At 37.9% G+C, this 19,069-nt stretch overlaps 1 protein-coding gene across 4 annotated transcripts; it reads right to left on the reverse strand.

The window, feature by feature from the left end:
• Nucleotides 1-2,651: 2,651 nt before the first annotated feature.
• slc6a4a (solute carrier family 6 member 4a) lies at nucleotides 2,652-18,653 on the reverse strand. 4 transcript variants are annotated; one of them, XM_016278216.1, is made up of 14 exons: nucleotides 18,303-18,653; nucleotides 9,252-9,838; nucleotides 8,464-8,598; nucleotides 7,906-8,128; nucleotides 7,358-7,496; nucleotides 7,105-7,239; nucleotides 6,834-6,937; nucleotides 6,091-6,218; nucleotides 5,759-5,871; nucleotides 5,240-5,371; nucleotides 4,958-5,057; nucleotides 4,318-4,418; nucleotides 3,725-3,892; nucleotides 2,652-3,186 (listed from the first exon to the last, which is right to left on the reverse strand). In XM_016278216.1, the coding sequence occupies exons 2-14, from the start codon at nucleotides 9,628-9,630 to the stop codon at nucleotides 3,094-3,096; spliced, it is 1,950 nt and encodes a 649-aa protein (XP_016133702.1). In that variant the 5' UTR covers nucleotides 9,631-9,838; nucleotides 18,303-18,653; the 3' UTR covers nucleotides 2,652-3,093. The 4 variants fall into 4 exon arrangements, with proteins under 4 accessions (XP_016133702.1, XP_016133705.1, XP_016133704.1 ...); XM_016278219.1 differs by having other exon boundaries at nucleotides 2,652-3,119; nucleotides 18,303-18,651; XM_016278218.1 differs by lacking the exon at nucleotides 18,303-18,653 and adding an exon at nucleotides 17,040-17,831.
• Nucleotides 18,654-19,069: the final 416 nt, after the last annotated feature.

Raw genomic sequence — 19,069 nt, forward strand, 5'->3', positions numbered from 1 at the left:
CATAATTATCATACACACTGCTGTTCAAATGTGTGGGGTCGGTAATATTTATTAATGATTAAATTTATTAAATATTAATGAGTTTGAAAGGTCTCTTATACTCACCAAGACTGCATATATTTGTGACCCTGGACCACAAAACCAGTCTTAAGTCGCTGGGGTATATTTGAAGCAATAGCCAAAAATACATTGTATAGGTCAAAATTATAGATTTTTCTTTTATGCCAAAAATCATTAGGACATTAAGTAAAGATCATGTTCCATGAAGATGTTTTGTAAATTTCCTACTGTAAATATATCAAAACTTAATTTTTGATTAGTGATACGCATTGCTAAGAACTTAATTTGGACAAATTTAAAGGCAATTTTCTCAGTATTTAGATATTTTTTTTGCACCCTCAGATTCCAGATTTTCAGATAGTTGTATCTCGACCAAATATTGTCCTATCCTAACAAACCATACATCAATGGAAAGCTTATTTATTCAGCTTTCAGGTAATGTATAAATCACAATTTTGAAAAATTAAGTTAATTAGAATTAAGACTGGTTTTGTGGTCCAGGGTCACATTTGATTAAAACAAAAAAAGTAAAAACTGTAATATTGTGAAATATTATATTACATATATTACATCCATTATTTCCGTCTTCAGTGTCACATGATCCTTCAGAAATCATTTTAATATGCTGATTTGAATATTTTTGTCAAAACGGTTATTTTTTCAGGACTCTTTGCTGAACAAAGTTCAGAAGAACAATTTCTTTGAAATGGAAGTCTTTTAAAACAGTATAAATGTCTTTACTGTCACTTTTGATCAATTTAATGCATCCTTGCTGAATAAAAATTTATTTATTCAAAAAATCTGAATAATCAATTTCTGAATAGTGTATATTTATGATTTATTGAACAATTTAAATTTAAACATTTAATTTAATTACTTTGAAAGTTAAAATAAACCACTGAAATCATCCAGGAATGTCAGTCAGACAGATCCCTATTTTGTAGCATAAACACAATAAAGACACACATCCATTATTAATACATATACATATTTTATCTCTAATAATTCATATATGTCTTTATCCTATACATATTTTCTCTTAACAGTCTTGGAGACATACATCAGCACTGGACTGAAGCGCACACACATACACACACACACACACACACACACACACACAGATGCACAATATAGACTCATGTCTACGGCATGCACACACACACACACTGACGGAACTGACCATGGCTTATTACTTCTCTACCTTGGTGTACAGCTCACACATGTCAGTTCGACAGAGAAATCCACGTCCTCACATTTGCCCACTCTACGAATTCAACGAGTCAGCACAAAACGCCGGATTGCACAGACAGCAAGACTCACAAAGTACACAAGCACATATTTAGATGTCCAGTCACACCTTTTTTTTCATGAAAAAAGTCTTGAGGATCAAGGCTGAAGCATTTGTAACAAGCACATTAATATTTGGTTTCTGCAACTTTGTGTAACTCACATAAAGAAATATGTAAAAAAGAAATGCCAAAGCCACCTGCTGACATTGAGGAACATGCTAGTGGTCGATCAATATTGTTTAGTGTTTTTTAATGAACAAGTCTTAGACTTTTACATTAGTCCCCCTCCCCTTTACATTTTCCCCCAGTCCTGAATATTTGTTCCCATTCTTGTAAATGCTACATGTAAATGGTAACTGGGTAGGCAGACAAAGAGTTCCAGTTGTAAATAAACAAATATAATAAACAAAATAAGCATTATGTGAATGAAATGCCACAAATGTCCCACAAATAAATACACATATGCCTAACAATTGGTACATATCCTCAAAAAAGTAGGCTAAACACTTAATAACTGTTACATATAATGGGAATGGTGGTCAAAGACGCACACATACACACATATTCACTCACACACACACACCTGTGCAAAAAACCAAACACATCTGGACAACATTAAAAAAAAATTATGATTTGGGCCCTTGCTTCTCTCATAAAAAATAATTCTCTCTATCTGTCGTTACATTCCTACTTTTGCCCTTTCAACATCTGAAATGTAAAATAATTTTTTTTTGAAAAAATATTTAACAAAAAAGAAATAAAATAAGCAAATATATCCACAATTAGTGATGGATTCAGTCGCTAAACCACATACAGCTTCTTTGAAGTCATAATTACTCATTTCTATAATAACAATAAAGAAACAAAATAATTTTTGGCCTTATATAAATGTGTGTACATGTAAAATATACCTGAAATTGGTCACAAAACCATAATATAACAATCTTTTATGTATTTAGTTACTATTTAAGGGAAAAGAAATATTGTATAAAAGCAATCTATATAGATTTTAGATTTTCATAAAGTACTGAACTGAACCATTTGTCCGTCCATTCCTGTTCTTATCCCAAACTTCACTAAACAAATATTGAAAAGTTTGGGGTTGGTAAGATTTTTTAATGTCACATGATCCTTCAGATATTAATCTGCTATGCTGATTTGGTACATTTCTTATTATCTATGTTGAAAACTGTTGTGTAAACAGTGACTTTTTTCAGAATTCTTTGATGAATAGAAAGTTTAAAAGAACAGCATTTATATGAAATAATCTTTTGTAGCAATGTAAAAATCTTTACTGTCACCTTTGACTAAAAGTAGTAATTTCTTTAAAAAAAAAAAAATTCTTACCGACCCACATACTTACATTAGTATACACAGAGTCATGAGCCATATATTTATATAAATTGGTTATAGAGTTCTAAAATTAACAAACGGAAGGACAAAACACAAGCTCAAGAACTTGCCATGGGAGTCAGTCACTCATATGAGCATTGACAGTGGTCACACATGGACGGCTAGAATAAAAATAAAACAATGGCTGTATTCAGAGGCCTGGCCTCACCGTCACACAATACACCTGTAGCAGACTCCTCTGGGGTGAGGTGTGAAGGGAGGTCAGCCGAGGCCCTTACAGGAGGCACGGGTCCCCTGCGTTTGTGCTACATGTCCAGCAGAAGAGGAAATGTGTCACACGGCGTTGGTGATGACAATTGTGTCTCTCTGAGGGCCGCTGGACCCTGAAGCCTCAGGGGTAATGCTCTTTAGCAGACGCTACAGGGGTAAGCAGTGAGATTTTTGGTGCAGAGTGGCACAAAGGTGAAAACTGAAAACATTTAAGCTACAGGAGGGTTTTACAGTAAGTCGAACAGCTCAACTACAAAGAAATATCTTAGAGATTGCCTATAAATTAATCAACAGATTTCAAAATGCACTAAGTGATATGTTGCAACTTTTTTCAGTAAAATACTGAACAGCTGTGGGTAAATCTCTCCTCTACGAGACACATAATTACTCACCCAAAACCTGACAGTCTAAAGGCACTGGTAGTTACATCACAGAATCAACAAAGGTTAACCTTGTGGCATTTTTCATCATCTGCCAAACACACATCCTGTGACTAAAGCACACACACTCTCAGTGTCCCTGTATGGATGTACAGAGTGACCGACAGCCATGTGCCTTGACACCTTTTGATGTCTATCTTCACGTCTCAAACTGAGAAAATTTGCAATGTGATCAAGCTGATGCGTTGCAGCATAATTATGTTTGTGCTGCTGTAATGAGTTTAAGTGTCATTATTATGTCTGTCTCACTTATTAGACCTGACAAGATACATTAAAGTATGTGTTTTGAAGTTTTTGTCTGTCTAGGCTCACCTGTTTGAAGGTCCCTTTGGTGGTGACTAGATGGTAGACCATGTAAGAAGGCACACAGATGAATGAGGAGACTCCAATACAGTAGCCGAGAACTGTGGTCCAGAAAGGGTACAGGTAGTCAAACAGCCTCACCTCGGGAGGGAATGCCAGGAAACTCCCAATAATGAACTACAGACAATGAGAAAAAATTCACAAAACTGTAGTTGCATATCTGACAAGCTGAGATCTGTCAACAGGTGACAAATGTATGTATGATGTTTGTCTGAGACTTTAAAGGGATAGTTCAGCCCCAAATTAAAAAGCTGTCATCATTTACTCAACCTCACATTGTTCCAAACCTGGTCTTTTGTGTTACTCAGAAGAAAGTCATACATGAGAAAATGATGACAGAATTTTAATTTTTGGGCCAACTATCCCTTTCAGTGTATTTGCATGTAAATGCACTTTGTGGACTGGGTTTCTGTAACTCAGACAGCATACATATCAAAATCATGGGTATGAATCCCAGTAAATGCATGGAATGTGTACCTTGAATGCAATATAAGTTGTTTTGGTAAGTCACCAAATGCATAAATGTAATGTAATGGACTGACCAATAGGAAGCAGGGACAGATGGCTACCCAGCAGACCCTCCAAAACACACCAGGAGCAAAGCCAAGCATCAGCTGCACGTCGTTGCAGAAACGTGTTGTCCCTGCACGTATTTTACAAACAGATTTGGTGCACATTGTCTGAAGCAGCATATCGGATTATGAAACTATTGAAGCACGTGATAAAAATCTTGGGACTTATAGACGGTAGTTGAATAAGAAAGAACAGATGGACAACAGTATAAAGTGACAGAAGCAGAAACAGTTTTATAGTTGGACATTATGACTTCTCTCCCTGTAGTAGTGAATAAAAATGAGATTTTCATAGACTCGCAGGAATTAGGCTAAAGGGTGCACAGTCCAAAATAAAGAAATATAAATGCTAGGAAGTTCACCAGTGATGTTCAGAATTTTTAGGGAGTTGAGGAACTCTTATACAAATATTGACATATCAACATTGACACATCACATTTTCTGGCTCCACCCCAAAAGCCTCTAAAGGACCATCTTGTCTAGACAATTCATTAAGAAACTACATAGGCGTTTGTTTGCTTCGTCAAACCAACATGGATACTGACCAGCAGCACAATCAAAACTAATTAAAGTTATATTTTGAATGATTAAGCTGGAATCCAATACGTACCATAGAACCAGGAAACAGCAATGACCTCGAGGAAGACTACGGTGATAACAGCAGGGCCTGTGGCATACTCCTCAAATAGTTTAACAACAAACGCACCTCCCTACAAACACATTGCCTCCATATTAAAAGGAATAATTAATGTGCACACTTTGGAAAATGGCATGTTATTTTGGTAAACTTCCAAATTTGGTCTCTGGACAGTGTTTAAAGGTTGTTGTTAGAACTGAAGGAAAATCCCCCAAAGCAAAACAAAATATTTGTTAGTGGTGCTATTAGACTTACGTAGGTAAGAGTGGAGAGAGCGCCCAAATAACAGACGCACACTAGGCCGAGCACAAACCATTCTCTCCTCCTGGCCAACAGGTGGGGGAACTCATCCAACATGGCTGTAATTACCCCTTCCAGACCTGCAAACTTTAGTGTGCAAACACACACAAGAGAGGCAGGGGATGACAGAAAAGTAGGTCAAGGACCCATTGAACCTGTACGGGCATTAATAATGCTCCTTAGTGACTTTTGACAGGGATAAAAATTATAATGTAACTGAAATAGATTGCATATGGAGTTTTGTCGTTAGCAGACTGTATTAAGCCATGCCTAACATGACTTGATTGTGTGTGTGGTCAGCATAGGGACAGGAATGGGTTAACTATGCACGCTGAAGACCTAATGTAATGAAACACTGTTGACAATACATTTTACTAAATTCAAAAACAATAAGCTGAGTAAACAGAGGGAAAAAACAAATTCATTAAGAGAGAATTCATTGGCTAGTGTTTCAAGAAAGCAAGAAAGACTGACCGTGCTATCCAACCCCAGCATAATTATCATGAGAAAGAATATGATGGAGAAGAACGTAGCAGCCGGCATATTGGCAATAGCCTCAGCATAGATGATGAAGAGCAGACTGGGACCTTAGAACACATCCATTCAATTAGAACAGGTCAATCAAATGTCATTTTAGTGTAAACAGCCATATCACATTGTAGTTTCAATGCAATGATTTGCAATTGATTCATTTGATATCAAGGTTTAAATAATCATTCAAAATTCTCTAATTGGTACTTAATTCAATGGAAATGGCAACCGTAAATCAAAAAAGAAATGAGGTAGAAATGAAATGCGGTTCTTACCAGCATCTTTAGCTACAGTCTCCACACCTTGTTGGCGCATCTCTGCCATGTAGCCCAGCACAGTGAAGATCACAAAGCCTGACAGGAAACTAGTCAAGCAGTTCACTGAGCTTGTGACCAATGCATCTCTGCAAATCAAAGAGAGATGTAAAGATTTGAGCTAAAAGAAAAAGGATAAGAAGATAAACAGCTTAAATGGGGAGCGACAGAGAAAAGGGGTAATAGGACATACAACTAGATTTGTATAAAAGTGGTGATTGCTATGCAGTTGCTGGGGTGTTTGATATGGTTGCTAAGAACTTTCTATAGTGTTCTCAGTGGTTGCTAGGGCATTACTATGGTGTTCAGTAAAGGTTGCTAGGTGGTTTCTGACAGCACCAAGTCAACAGAGTCCACCTCCAAGTCTCTATGATATTCTGGTTCTCACATAAGTCTAGATATTTTTTTCACACTTGTTTTATCGTAAATAAGGTTGCTTAGAGAAGTAATAGCACTCCTTTCCTCAACAAATCTTATGATTCATGGTATCATTTTGGCTATAGCCTGAACAATGCTGGAAGAGTTATGTGCCAAAGTGTAATACTTTGGGTTAGGCCAACTTCAAACCTGCACAGAAACACATGCAAAACGATGCAGGGAATAAAGTGTGAATAAAGTTCAAATTTTAAGCTTAAGTTTGTGATAATAGAACCTTAGTGCAGATCATAGAAAATGACAGCAGTATAAATGTGAGCCAGGTGTACTTGTAGCAGTTGTTATGAAAGGGATTGTAGCTGGCAAAGGCCAGGAGAACACCAAAGCCTGGACCCAAAGAGAAGAAGATCTGCGCAGCTGCATCAAGCCAAACCTGAAAAAACACAGATGGAGTGATTTGTCTGTAAAGATCTTCATTCATCCATATCATACCAGACAGATGGCAGGAAATATGTGTTATAGGGGAAAAAGGGACACAGCAACCAACACGGATTGTGCAATATCTTAGTATTCAGAATGGTTGATTTAGTTTCCACTCACTGAAGTGGTTAAAAGTTTTCTCCAATCAGGTTTCAGGTAGAAGACCACTCCTCTCCATGCTCCCGGCAGGGTGGCCCCTCTTATCAACAGGATCAGCAACACCAGGTACGGAAAAGTAGCCGTCACCCACACTACCTGCCAGAGAGAGTTATGAAGAAGCTGCTAAAATAGAGTCTAACTGTGCGACTTCTTAACAACAGTTTAAACTTAAAGTTGCTAGTTATTTCTCTTTGATGTTTCCTGTATATCTTACCTTGCCGGAGGTCTTGACCCCCTTCCAGATGCTGAAGTAGACAACAGTGAAGATGAACAACAGACAGAGGGCTAGCTGCCAACTCACCCAGCCCAGCTGATGAAGACCAGGGGACAGATGAACCTGCAAGACCTGCCGTCTAAGGACATGAGAGAAGTTGGTTGACAGTTCACAAAGGCAGACATAAAGGCCTGTAGAAGCTACTATTGGAAGATAAAGGTGTCATAGAATAGTAAAATATAAGCCTTGAATCTTAGTGAATAGAAAAGGACTGATAAGTGCAGGACAGTTAGATAAGAACAAGGAGCAACATTTATATGGAAAACAGGAAATCCCGGCGGCACATATAAAAACTCGGAGCACAATTAACTAAATAAGATCCCTAAATCTCTCCTAATGTAGCGGATAAACAGATTCAATCCCCCCTGCATCTTTCGAGAGAGAGTAACACATTCTCTTTAAATCACAAGAGTCTCTCAATGGTTCAAGAAGCCTAGTGAAGGCAAAGTCCTTAGTTTCAACCTGGACTTGCACTTACACGCACTTACATATAGAACTCTTCAGCGGGAGAGATGGAGTTGTCAGTCCAGGAGACATTAAAGTCAGTGGACAGGTAGTGGGTGCAGTTGGGAGTGTTCCACTTGTTGTTGCAGGTGGTCCAGGGCAGCGTGGCACGAAAGGAGGACAGGAGGTAGTAGAGTGCCCAGGCCATTATGGTATTGTAGTAGAAGGCAATGTAGAGTGCAATGATGCAGATGGCAAAGCCTATACCTGCAAAAGAATATGAAACACTTGTTATGCAAATATCTTACTCCGTTTCCAGCACCTTCCACTTTGGAAGAGTGGGTGACATTTAGGACAAAGTTCCATTTACATAAAATCAAGTTTCTTAAGCAGCTGGCATTTTACCAGGTAAATGTGACAATTTCCATAACAGAGTCCTGGTTATCAACAAAGAGAGAGCGGAATCGGTAAGAAGTTTAGAAGAAGGTCAAGGGAGAGTGTACTATCAGCCCAGCACATGTCAGTCTGCCGTTCTCTGTCTGACCCTTAACCTGGGTACTTGGTCTCAGAAGTCTGAGCCTTGTGAAGCAGACCAGGCTTACCCTTGAAGATGGGGCAGATGTGTTTCCAGATGGAGATACACCCGCTGCGGTGAAACTGGCCCAAAGCCAGTTCCATGTAGAACAGCGGCACGCCACCAAACACAGCCATCAGCAGGTACGGCAGAAGAAAGGCACCTAAACACAAGGATTTAGACAGGAATTGCATCTTGAACTTCACGGTTCCATTGCAGTGGTCTTAACACATCCTGAATGCACTATTATACTTACAAAAACAGCATAAAAGATGCTAACATACACAAAAAGTTCCTGTTCAGACAAGCTCCTGGGTTCTTGATTAAAGCTTTATACAAGAGCTTTTGACGTAAATGCTAGATAGCTGTTGACTGAGCAGTAGCAAGCCAGATTATTAAACAATATGAGCAAGTCCCACCCATGAGAGCCACAATTAATGGTGTTGGTTGCAGTGAGTATCTCCCTGCACACTCTATCTCTCATGCACTCCCTTTGCATGGTGAAACAGGAAATTACAAAGATTTTATTACTTGAAATTCAGTGAAAGGAGACTAAAGCCTGTTTGAACTGACGAGGCGAGCTCGATCGTACAAAGAGAGGAGACAATAGCAGAATTCCCCATGATCTATTTGTTCTTAAGCAAACATCACCTAGTTGATCTTGTCTCAAAGACTGAAATCTTTCTTTCAATGGGATGCAACACAATATTTGCTTAACTCCTTTAAAGTGCATCACACTTATCTGTCTCAGAGTTGCCTGCAGCTCTAGTATCACTATTGCCTTGTATGTTCTGACCTCCTCACGTTTGACCTTACCCCCTCCGTTTTGGTAGCAGACGTAGGGAAAGCGCCACACATTGCCGAGGTCCACTGCATACCCGATCACCGACAGCAAGAAGTCCATCTTTTTGCTCCAGGTCTCCCTAGGTGGATCCAAGCTGGTCTGCTGGACCACCAGAGTCCTGAATGCCCCAGGGGTGCTGCCCCTGTCCGTCCCAGCACCTGCACCTTCCCTGGGGCTTTGTGGGGATGTGCTGGGATAACCGTTGGAGACCTGCCCAGGCCCAGAGCAGGATTTCTGACCCTTCTCCACAACGCTGTCCGCAACCAGCCTTCCATTTTCTTTTGACTCCTGTTCTTTCTCCTGCTCTCCCCCATCCTCTCGGTTCATCATCATTGGTTGTTTCATCTCCATGGTGAGGACTGCTGTTAGGGTTGAGACGGTGGTCCTCTTGCACTGGCTGATATCGTGCCCATGAGGGGATAGAGAGCTTGGAGAAGAGAGGTCGGGTTTGGAACGAAGCGGGCTGGGATGGAGGGAGCAAGAAGAGTGTGACTGGTCCTTAGCCTGTACGTTTTAACAAGCTCAGGTGGGAAAACAAGGAAACACCGCTCAGGCCCAGCTGCAGAACAAAGAGAGGGGAATTTCAGAAGGCGCTGGAGGGATTTACCCCTGTCATTCTCATACAAAGTGTTCTTGAGAAGTGACAGACCATATGTTGTTTTGAAAGATATCTGTAGATTTTGATTAAATGTGCCCTTACAACATGGGGTTAAAGCTGTAAAATGCTGAATGAACTCTGTACATGCCACAGCAACATTAAGCCTTAGGGAGCTGCCAAGACACTTATTTATTCTCGTTTTCCCAAAGACTGTACCCGATGTTACACACAGAAGCATTAGATAAAAAAACATACACTTAACTCAGCCTTTACACTAATTTAAGCTGATCTTATACACATTTATGGTACATTTACATTTAACAGTGAGAGTTAAGTAATACTAAACATTAAAAGACATGTTAAACAAACATATGCAAGGAATGAAAGACTATGTACAACTTTTATTTCAGGACAGAAATAAAGGATCAAACAAGTTTAACACTTGTTGATCAATACACCATTAAACATTACCAATAAATTACACTGTGTTTTAAAAAAGTCTACTTCAGCATCCAAAATTAGCTGGAGGGTAAGTTACTTCCAGTTACAGCCTTACTTTCCACCTAGCATTCTGAGAAAGCTGTGTAATACTAATTACTAGTTGAAGTTGAGGGGCAGTGATGCAGGTGGGTGCAGCAACCAGAGTGAGAAGATATTAAGCAACTAATATTCATCACAACATAAAGATCATAATAATGTCAGGAATAATTGAGAGGGGAATACCATTTTTTTTCCCTGCTAGCCTTTTCCTCATACTATTTCATAATTCTAAACAGCTAAGGCATTTCATTTAATTTCCATTAGGGGATTTTTTACTGCCAAAAATGTTTTTTATTTATTCAAAGTGAATAATTTTTTCCTTTAAAACACATTTATAAAATGTAAAATACTATTAATGATTTTAAGATGGCTGAGGAGAAGGTGACATGCGAAAATGTCAATGATAAAAGTGAAATGTTAAAATGTTTGCACATATCCAGCGTGGCAACTTATCAATACAATTCATTTTTAAGTAAAAGCAGATTTGTCAAACATGAGTCCACATATAGGAAAATTATGCACAAGCACTTTTTATGTGGAATTATTGAAAGAGTTAATAAAAGAAATAAGGAGAAGCAAAAGTTAAATAATCATGCCATATTATCAATCATTTGTAAAAGTGAACACAAAATGTTTTACCACCACATACCCTTCTCATCGCGTCACAAGAAGACAAGATAAAAGACTTACACATTTTTATTTGATTTTTTTTATTTTTAATACTTACGAAAGAATTACAAGTTTTATCTAGGATGTTTTTCTGGATAAAGATGATCTGATTGGCAAACTGCCTGATTTTTATTATTTACAGCTCTAAATCAACCCACAAATCTGCTCTCTATTATACACACTAAATCAACCCCCTTAATACTGAGAATCTTGGACACCTCTGCTAAATTTTTGTCCATAACCACAGATAATAGCAAGGTCAAGATCAGTGCAGCTGTGTTATGGTAAGAGTTTGTTCAGTTACCAGGGTCACAAGATTACTGGGATATCACGCTAAATCTGTTTAAAATAACTTATTACTCCACTATCTTCATTATTACACATCTGATACACATAAATGCCAGATGAAATAAAATTAATACGAATAGTTTTATAACCAATAGATATTGAGATAAACCACTTCCAGTCCCATTATAGCATCATTAGACCCATTAAAATGAGCTGCCAGAGTTCTTCAGGGTTCTCAAAATCCTCCACTACAGCAGAACTAGACTTCCATATTTTATTGAACTGAAAATATCTGTTAAAGTACAACTTTAACAACATAAAACTGTTGACAACGAATCTATGGCATACACAGAAACATCAAAATGCCTCCTGTTACACATGCAGGCGCGTACAGACACACACAAGCAAAGACTTGCAACCCAAACTCGCTTCATTAACACACACGGAGCCACAAACACCATGCACAGTGCAACCCTACCGTGCTGCGGTTGATCAGTTCTGTGGGGGTCTGTGTTAGGGTGGTGACCAACACCGTCCCTGGGAGCCTAGCGCTCAAGACACACCCCCTTCACCCCTGCTTGCTCTCTTTCTCTCTCTCACTCAGTCTTCCTCTACTTTTTCTTTTACCATAGTCTTTCAACTTGCTTTGTGGAAGTTACCCTAAGGCACTTCACATGTAGTCACACAGAATTAAGCTCAATGATATAATTATGACCCCTGCTACCAAACATCTGTCCATGGAAAACACAAGAGGCATGAATGGAGAGTGCAAGCCCTCGTCACATGCGCATCCACATACTATTTATTTGTGTCAAAGGAGGCCTGACCTACATTCTCAAAATCCCACTAAGATATTTGACTTACCCATAGGATCTCAAATAATCGGCAGGTTTAAGAGAGACTGCCTATTAGTTTAAAAGAATCGCTGATACCCTTATAGACATGCCAGTCAAAATTTTGGACACACCTACTGACTCTAAAGTCATCAAAATTATGAAAACCCCCCCCACAAAATTCTAAACAAATCAGATGTATTTAATGGTATTGAATGTGTTTCTGTCTTAAGCACTTGGTGCCTGTTTATCCCTAATTATCCAGTCCAACTCACACACACATAAACAAACAAACAAATAAATAAAAATAGCAAATAAATGTATTTCTATCTATCTACACACACACACACACACACACACACATATGTATAAATAGGTAACCATATATATATATATATATATATATATATACACATATAATATTGACTTCACTTGTCGTATATATATATATATATATATATATATATATATATATATATGTGTGTGTGTGTGATAAATATGTAAACAACTAATAACTAGTCACAAAAATAATTTAAAGCATTTAAGCATGACTTCAGATCATGGCTGGGCAACTTTGGTCCTGGAGGGCCACTGTCCTGCAGAGTTTAGCTGCAACCCTAATCAAGCACACCTGCCTGTACCTTTCTAGCAGAGATTGTCTTTTTATTGGAAGATGTTAGGGTCTGTATTACTTGCCATTGCAAAAAGTGTAGCAGCTAACTTGGATCACGCAAGGCACCTCAGCCAATCATACAATGGCAGTGACGTCAGTGCCCGGCTTTTACAGATCTACAACAGTCATTTACAGTTTATGTTGCACAGTAAAAAAAGAGTGCAAATTGCTGGTCACTTACTAGTTACTGCGATTTAAGATTAGATTTTATTCTGTTCATTAAAAAAACAGCATGATTGGGCATACATAACACTGATACTAGTCACTAAAAATGTGTATTTATTTGTTGAAATATAGAAGCCATAGAAAGAACATTTTATTTTCATTAAACAACATACGATATAATATAATAATTAAATAATTAATGTCCTTTATTCATTAAAATTCATTATATCAACATAAGGCATATGGTCACAGTCATTACAATTCAAGTCAAATTTCAGGTAAAACCTGAAAACCAAAGAAAGAAAACATCTATATTTTTAGACAATATACAATAATACATATCCTTTATTAAATAGTAATGCGACACACATTTGCTGGTAATAATGCCATAAATGAGTCCTACCTGTCGCAACATTCCTTACTCTGCCTTCTCCTAAAAGAATAACATTTTCATCAAGGTAAAATCTGCATATAGATCCCAGCGAAAGTATTGTTTAGTGTTGAAGATTAGCAAACAGGTTGTCGATTCATTAAATGATAAGCTATTTCCTCACAAAAGGAATTCAGCATAGTGAAGCCTCTCCTCCATTGACATCCATTCAAAAAAAAAAAACCCCACCTCTGGTCTCCTCCCCTACGTTAGCATTAGCCTTTACGCTTTTTTTGGCTGAAGGTTGCAGGCTTGCCTTCCAGTGGCTTTGTTTCTAGTGATCTTGAAGGCATTAATTAGCTTGATCAGGTGTGTTTGATTTGGGTTGGAGCTAAACTCTGCAGGACAGTGGCCCTCCAGGACTGAAGTTGCCCAGCCCGGATTTAGATCAAAATGCTTTTAAGATGATAAGAAATCATGAAAATCTAGTAACGCGAGTCCAGACTTTTGACTGGTAATGTGTATTCTCAATTAAGTGCAAACGATGTTGTTTGGGAAGCTTGCTGTACAAATAGACTAAAACAGTTAAAATATAGGCCTTGTTTGTAAATTCATCTTCTAAGTGCCATGGCGAATAAGTGAATTATGCACACAGTTGAGTCTCTAATTGTAAACAAGATTTTAGAGATAAATATGAACACACAATGTAGTTTCCACATGTACTTTTAAGCTGTATGTAATGTAACAACTACATTTTAGACGTAAACAATAAGGGTTAAATCGACAGGAAAAGAATACATTACCGTTCGGTTCTTCTGAATGATCTGCAATCCCGAAATAACACAGCTAGGATTAATGATGGACATAAAACCTATTAACTTTTGAATGAAATGCCATACACTACAATACAACAGACACTCGATGGCTTTGAACTATTCAAACACTGCAAGTTGTCAATTTCTTAACATGGCATTAGAGATTATTCAAATGTATTTGTTCACTTGGATGAAAGCCATAACCTCAGGTCAAACATACAAACAAACCACACACACACACACATAAAACAAATAATGTAAGATTTGCATTTTGGAACAGAGAAAGTAGGTCATGGAAAGTTCGATTCAGTCCTATAGTGCAATACTGTACAGTGTGCACACTATACAACTTTTAGTCGTCAGCTTTTTTGATCATTTGTAATTAATTAATGTATTTATTAATTGTTATTATTATTATTAAAGGAATTTTAACCATTTGCTGCATTATTAAATCAAATAAAGGTGATTTCCGAGGTGTCAAGATTTCCTTGTTCCATGCAAATTGTAATTTGTTAAATAAAAAAGTTATTTTAATATGAAAATTTATAAGAAAGTGAAATTTGCACTTTGGTTATTTAAGGTCATACAGGTGTCCGAGTGGTAAAAAGAGTACTTTTTTCCATTAACTATGAACTTGTTCCATTAATGTTTAACAACCAAAATTGTCCAAATACTTTTGTCTTAAAGGGGTCATATGATGCGATTTCAATTTTTCCTTTCTCTTTGAAGTGTTACAAGCTCTTGGTGCATAAAGAAGATCTGTAAAGTTGCAAAGACTAAAGTCTCATATACAAAAAGATATTCTTTATAAAATTTAAGAGTCAGCCACGCCTACCTAAAATGGCTCGTTCTAACACGCCTCCACATGTCTATGTCACAATGTGGGAAAATTTGCATAACGCCGCCCAAATGTTCACGCAAAGAAAGAAGGCGTACCTTTTATTCTCGCTGTAGTATTGTTGTTGCCGCCGCCATGTCGTGAAGGCGCTGTGTGTTTCGTTGTGAAAGCGGAACTACTTTGTTTGGCCTTCCAAAAGAGGACGATATTGCTTCGTCATGCCTGGAGCTGATCCGTGCTGGTCGCTGAGGAAATACAACAACTTGACGCTGTGGATCACCGGATCGGCTTTCACCGTGGACAAAGAAGAGTCCAGCCCGGGGTCGTCACATGTGGTTGCCGCAAGCCTCCTTCGTCGAATCCGCCGGCCGTGCCGTTCTCAAGCCCGCCGCCTCTGCTCACTCTAGCCCTCCGGCCGTTCCTCACGCTAGCCTCTGCTCTGAGATTTGCTCTGCTCTAGCCTCTGCTCACTCTAGGCCGCCGTCGCTCACTCGAGGCCACCGAGTGTGATGCTGTGTTTCATTGTGAAAGCGAAACAACATTGTTTGGCTTTCCAAAAATGGACACGACTAGAAATCAGTGGTTAAGTTGTATTTACAACACTGTTCCAGAACACCGTTAACACTTCCGTCACATGCTTGAGGTATTCGGCCAGTCATAACGCACTGGATAGCTGGCCAATCAGAGCACACCTCGCTTTTCAAACCGATGAGCTTTGTAAAAATCGATGCGTTTCAGAAAGGCGGGGCATAGAGGAGAAACAATAATGTACAGTACGTGGAAAATAATGTTTTTTTAACCTTAAACCGCATAAACACATTTCATTACACCAAATACACAAAATAATGTTCTTTTTAGCAACATCATATGACCCCTTTAAATTTTGCCAGCATATACATGAACCTTTTTTATGAAATGTTTTGATTGAAAAGCATGTCTTAAGTAAGAATATATTTTTCTTAAAAGTATGTAGAGGGAGACCAGGGATGGTTGTAACATTTTTGACATTTCTGTCTTTATCTTGGAGTTCTTGTAAGTGAGTGTGTTCAAAATGTGATTCAAACTAGTTACAAGTGTCTGATATTAAATGGCATAGCTGTTATCTTGGCAGCATAAACAGAAAATGCATAGTTTAGTTTCAAACACAAGGAATGAAAATTGAACAATTCCCCCCATAGTTCGGATTAGTTGTAACACCCTGGAGTACGATGTAACATTATGCAATAAGGATTATGACAAAAAATAGATTTTGAAATCTTTTGAACAAATGTGCACTAGCTTCAACAATTGAACAGTGTTTGTGTGTGTGTGTGTGTGTTTAATCATGTTTGTTAATGTCAGTCATAGTAATTGGCCATAATAAAATTGAACTTGAGCACTTCAAAGAAAACGCATAAATAAAACAAAAAATAGCTTGGGGTGGGTTATAACCATAGACTGTATAAAAAGGTTATAACATGTTTCATTGATGTTACAACTAACCCTGAGTCTTGTAGCCATGAACTAGCTCACCTTACAGCTAACAGCCAAACATACAATAAGGATTATGACAAAAAATAGATTTTGAAATCTTTTGAACAAATGTGCACTAGCTTCAACAATTGAACAGTGTTTGTGTGTGTGTGTGTGTGTGTTTAATCATGTTTGTTAATGTCAGTCATAGTAATTGGCCATAATAAAATTGAACTTGAGCACTTCAAAGAAAACGCATAAATAAAACAAAAAATAGCTTGGGGTGGGTTATAACCATAGACTGTATAAAAAGGTTATAACATGTTTCATTGATGTTACAACTAACCCTGAGTCTTGTAGCCATGAACTAGCTCACCTTACAGCTAACAGCCAAACATTAGCACTAACAAAATATCTACACAGACACACAATCAACATAATTTAACTTTGATGAGTTTAACCACAAAGCAGGGACTGCCATCACAAAATTAAATGAAGTATAAAAAGTTACTCTCTTACCTCAAAATTAGTTTTTCTCCTCTAAAATCTGCTGTCTGCCACAGGGCTCTACTTCCTCACATGTGGAATAAAGACTACATTGAGAATGTGTGAAATGAATTAGCTGATTTGTAACTTGTTTCTTAATTTGAGAAATGTAAAGTGTTACATCTGACCCGTGTTACAACCATCCCGTCTCCCTAATCATAATAGGCTATTCTTCTAAGCGAAATGAAATGAGGAACGGATGTTGCTATCACGCGCATATCTAAATACTTCAATGTCATAATCTGAGCAGAAAACGAGAGGGTTGGCGCCTTTGCTAATCGTTGACATGTTGTTGTGAGTGTTCTAGTCTCTGTTTAGACAGTTAGGGGATAGAAGACGAGACAGAGGGATCAGGACAGGACGAGCGCTGACAACGTGATGAAGGCGCAAATGGACCGAAAGAGAAGGGACGTTTAATCTCTCTAATGACCCTAAACAGAGTACACGAAGGACCGCCTCAGGAGAACAACATCACAGATCTCACATCTTATTATTTTACTTCTTTAAACATTTTTTTTCAGGCATTTTCTAATTTATTCCACACATCCTTATTCATTAGCTGTCAAATCTGTGCTCTTTTTCTATTTTTATCGCAGAGTTCCTATCTTTTTATTGAGAAGGATGTTCTCTGGACATGTTTTAGGGAGAAACAGCGCCCTCTACAGAGCAGCGAGGAACTGCAAACATATTATTCAAGCCGCTTTTACAAGTACAAATAACACCTTCACGTATGAAAAGCAGATATAATGTATTAGTTAGTAACCTTAAAAATACTAAAAAAAAAAAACATAACTAATTAAACAGTTTTTAAATATTTCCTTATAGTGTACCTAAAGAGAAAGACAGAGAAAGTGTTACCTACCTTACAGATGTCAAACTGAGTTCTGCATTTCATGCTAATTTGAGATTTTTGCAGCATCCATCAGAGGACAATACAAACCATTTCCCCCACTTACGCTAATATAGTGCTAGCTTGAAACATATACAACTAATGTAAAGCACCAAGAACATTTACGGAGGATCCATTACATCCAGTTCTGCTTGCCCATCTGAAATATCTTGCCAAATATTGTCCCAAATGTCAACAAGAGCCTGACTTAGTTTTAAAGCTAGATGTAATAGATGCTACAACCCTGTTTTAAATCCACAAAGAGAAACAAATATAAGATCCCGCACACATTCACTTAATCGCTCTTCACAAAGAACCACAATTCTATGACATACAATTACACTTACAGTTTGGAGAACAGCAAGTCTTTCCAATCTGTCTGAGCTAGTAGGTTAATCCGCAACAAGTCCAATGAACTGAAAGGCAGGAGGGAAACAGAGGGATTGGGCAAAGGTATCTCAACTAGGCGAAACAGATTTTAAAGGAGGGAAATAAGAAGCTTAGATTGTGTCTGTGACAAATGCACTCCCCCTTTAACTTTCTTGCTAACCAGTGGCAGATCAGGATATGAATTAAGGGCACAAACATTCAGTCAAGAGTCCCATTTCAGCACTCTAACTAGAGAGTTCTTGGAATCACTCTCTGTTGGGATGAGGACTCGGAGGAATTATTGTTTCATGGAACGGCCAACAAAAAGGTACCATTCCTCGGAGGTCTTTAAAACCCCTTCCACGTGTTTTAATCTATCGTGGGGTCCTGGTATTTCTTTCGACCACAGTCTTTGCAAAGTTCAAAAAGGTACTGTCTCGTTAAATCCATGCAGTAGTCTGATAATATCATTTTATGTTGTTGGAACGTACTCCGTTTGTCTTAAAGGGACAGTTTGCCATATGGAAGCATTTACTGAAAAATCTTCATTTTTTAATAAAATAATAAAAATAATACATTTGAAAAATAAATTTAAATGATCAAATTTCCTGTTCAGTCAGTCATCTGCTGTGTGAACCGCCAAATCTGGTAAACAGCCAAAAAAATCTGCAGGTCTTTAGTTTCCTCAACAGACCTTTTCCATATTGTGTAGTAAATAAGATTAAATAAGTTTTGAAAGAAATTT

The sequence above is a fragment of the Sinocyclocheilus grahami genome, unplaced genomic scaffold (genome assembly GCF_001515645.1).
Source record: "Sinocyclocheilus grahami isolate Dianchi unplaced genomic scaffold, SAMN03320097.WGS_v1.1 scaffold119.1, whole genome shotgun sequence".
NCBI classification, from domain to species: domain Eukaryota; kingdom Metazoa; phylum Chordata; class Actinopteri; order Cypriniformes; family Cyprinidae; genus Sinocyclocheilus; species Sinocyclocheilus grahami.

Coding starts and splice junctions, on each gene's coding strand:
- slc6a4a (XM_016278216.1), bottom strand. CDS start 9,630: ATGGAGATGAAACAACCAATGATGATGAACCGAGAGGATGGGGGAGAG. Junction 5,372..5,758: donor TGCTGGGGTTGGATAGCACG/GTCAGTCTTTCT, acceptor TGCACACTAAAG/TTTGCAGGTCTGGAAGGGGT. Junction 5,058..5,239: donor CTCTCTCCACTCTTACCTAC/GTAAGTCTAATA, acceptor ATGTGTTTGTAG/GGAGGTGCGTTTGTTGTTAA.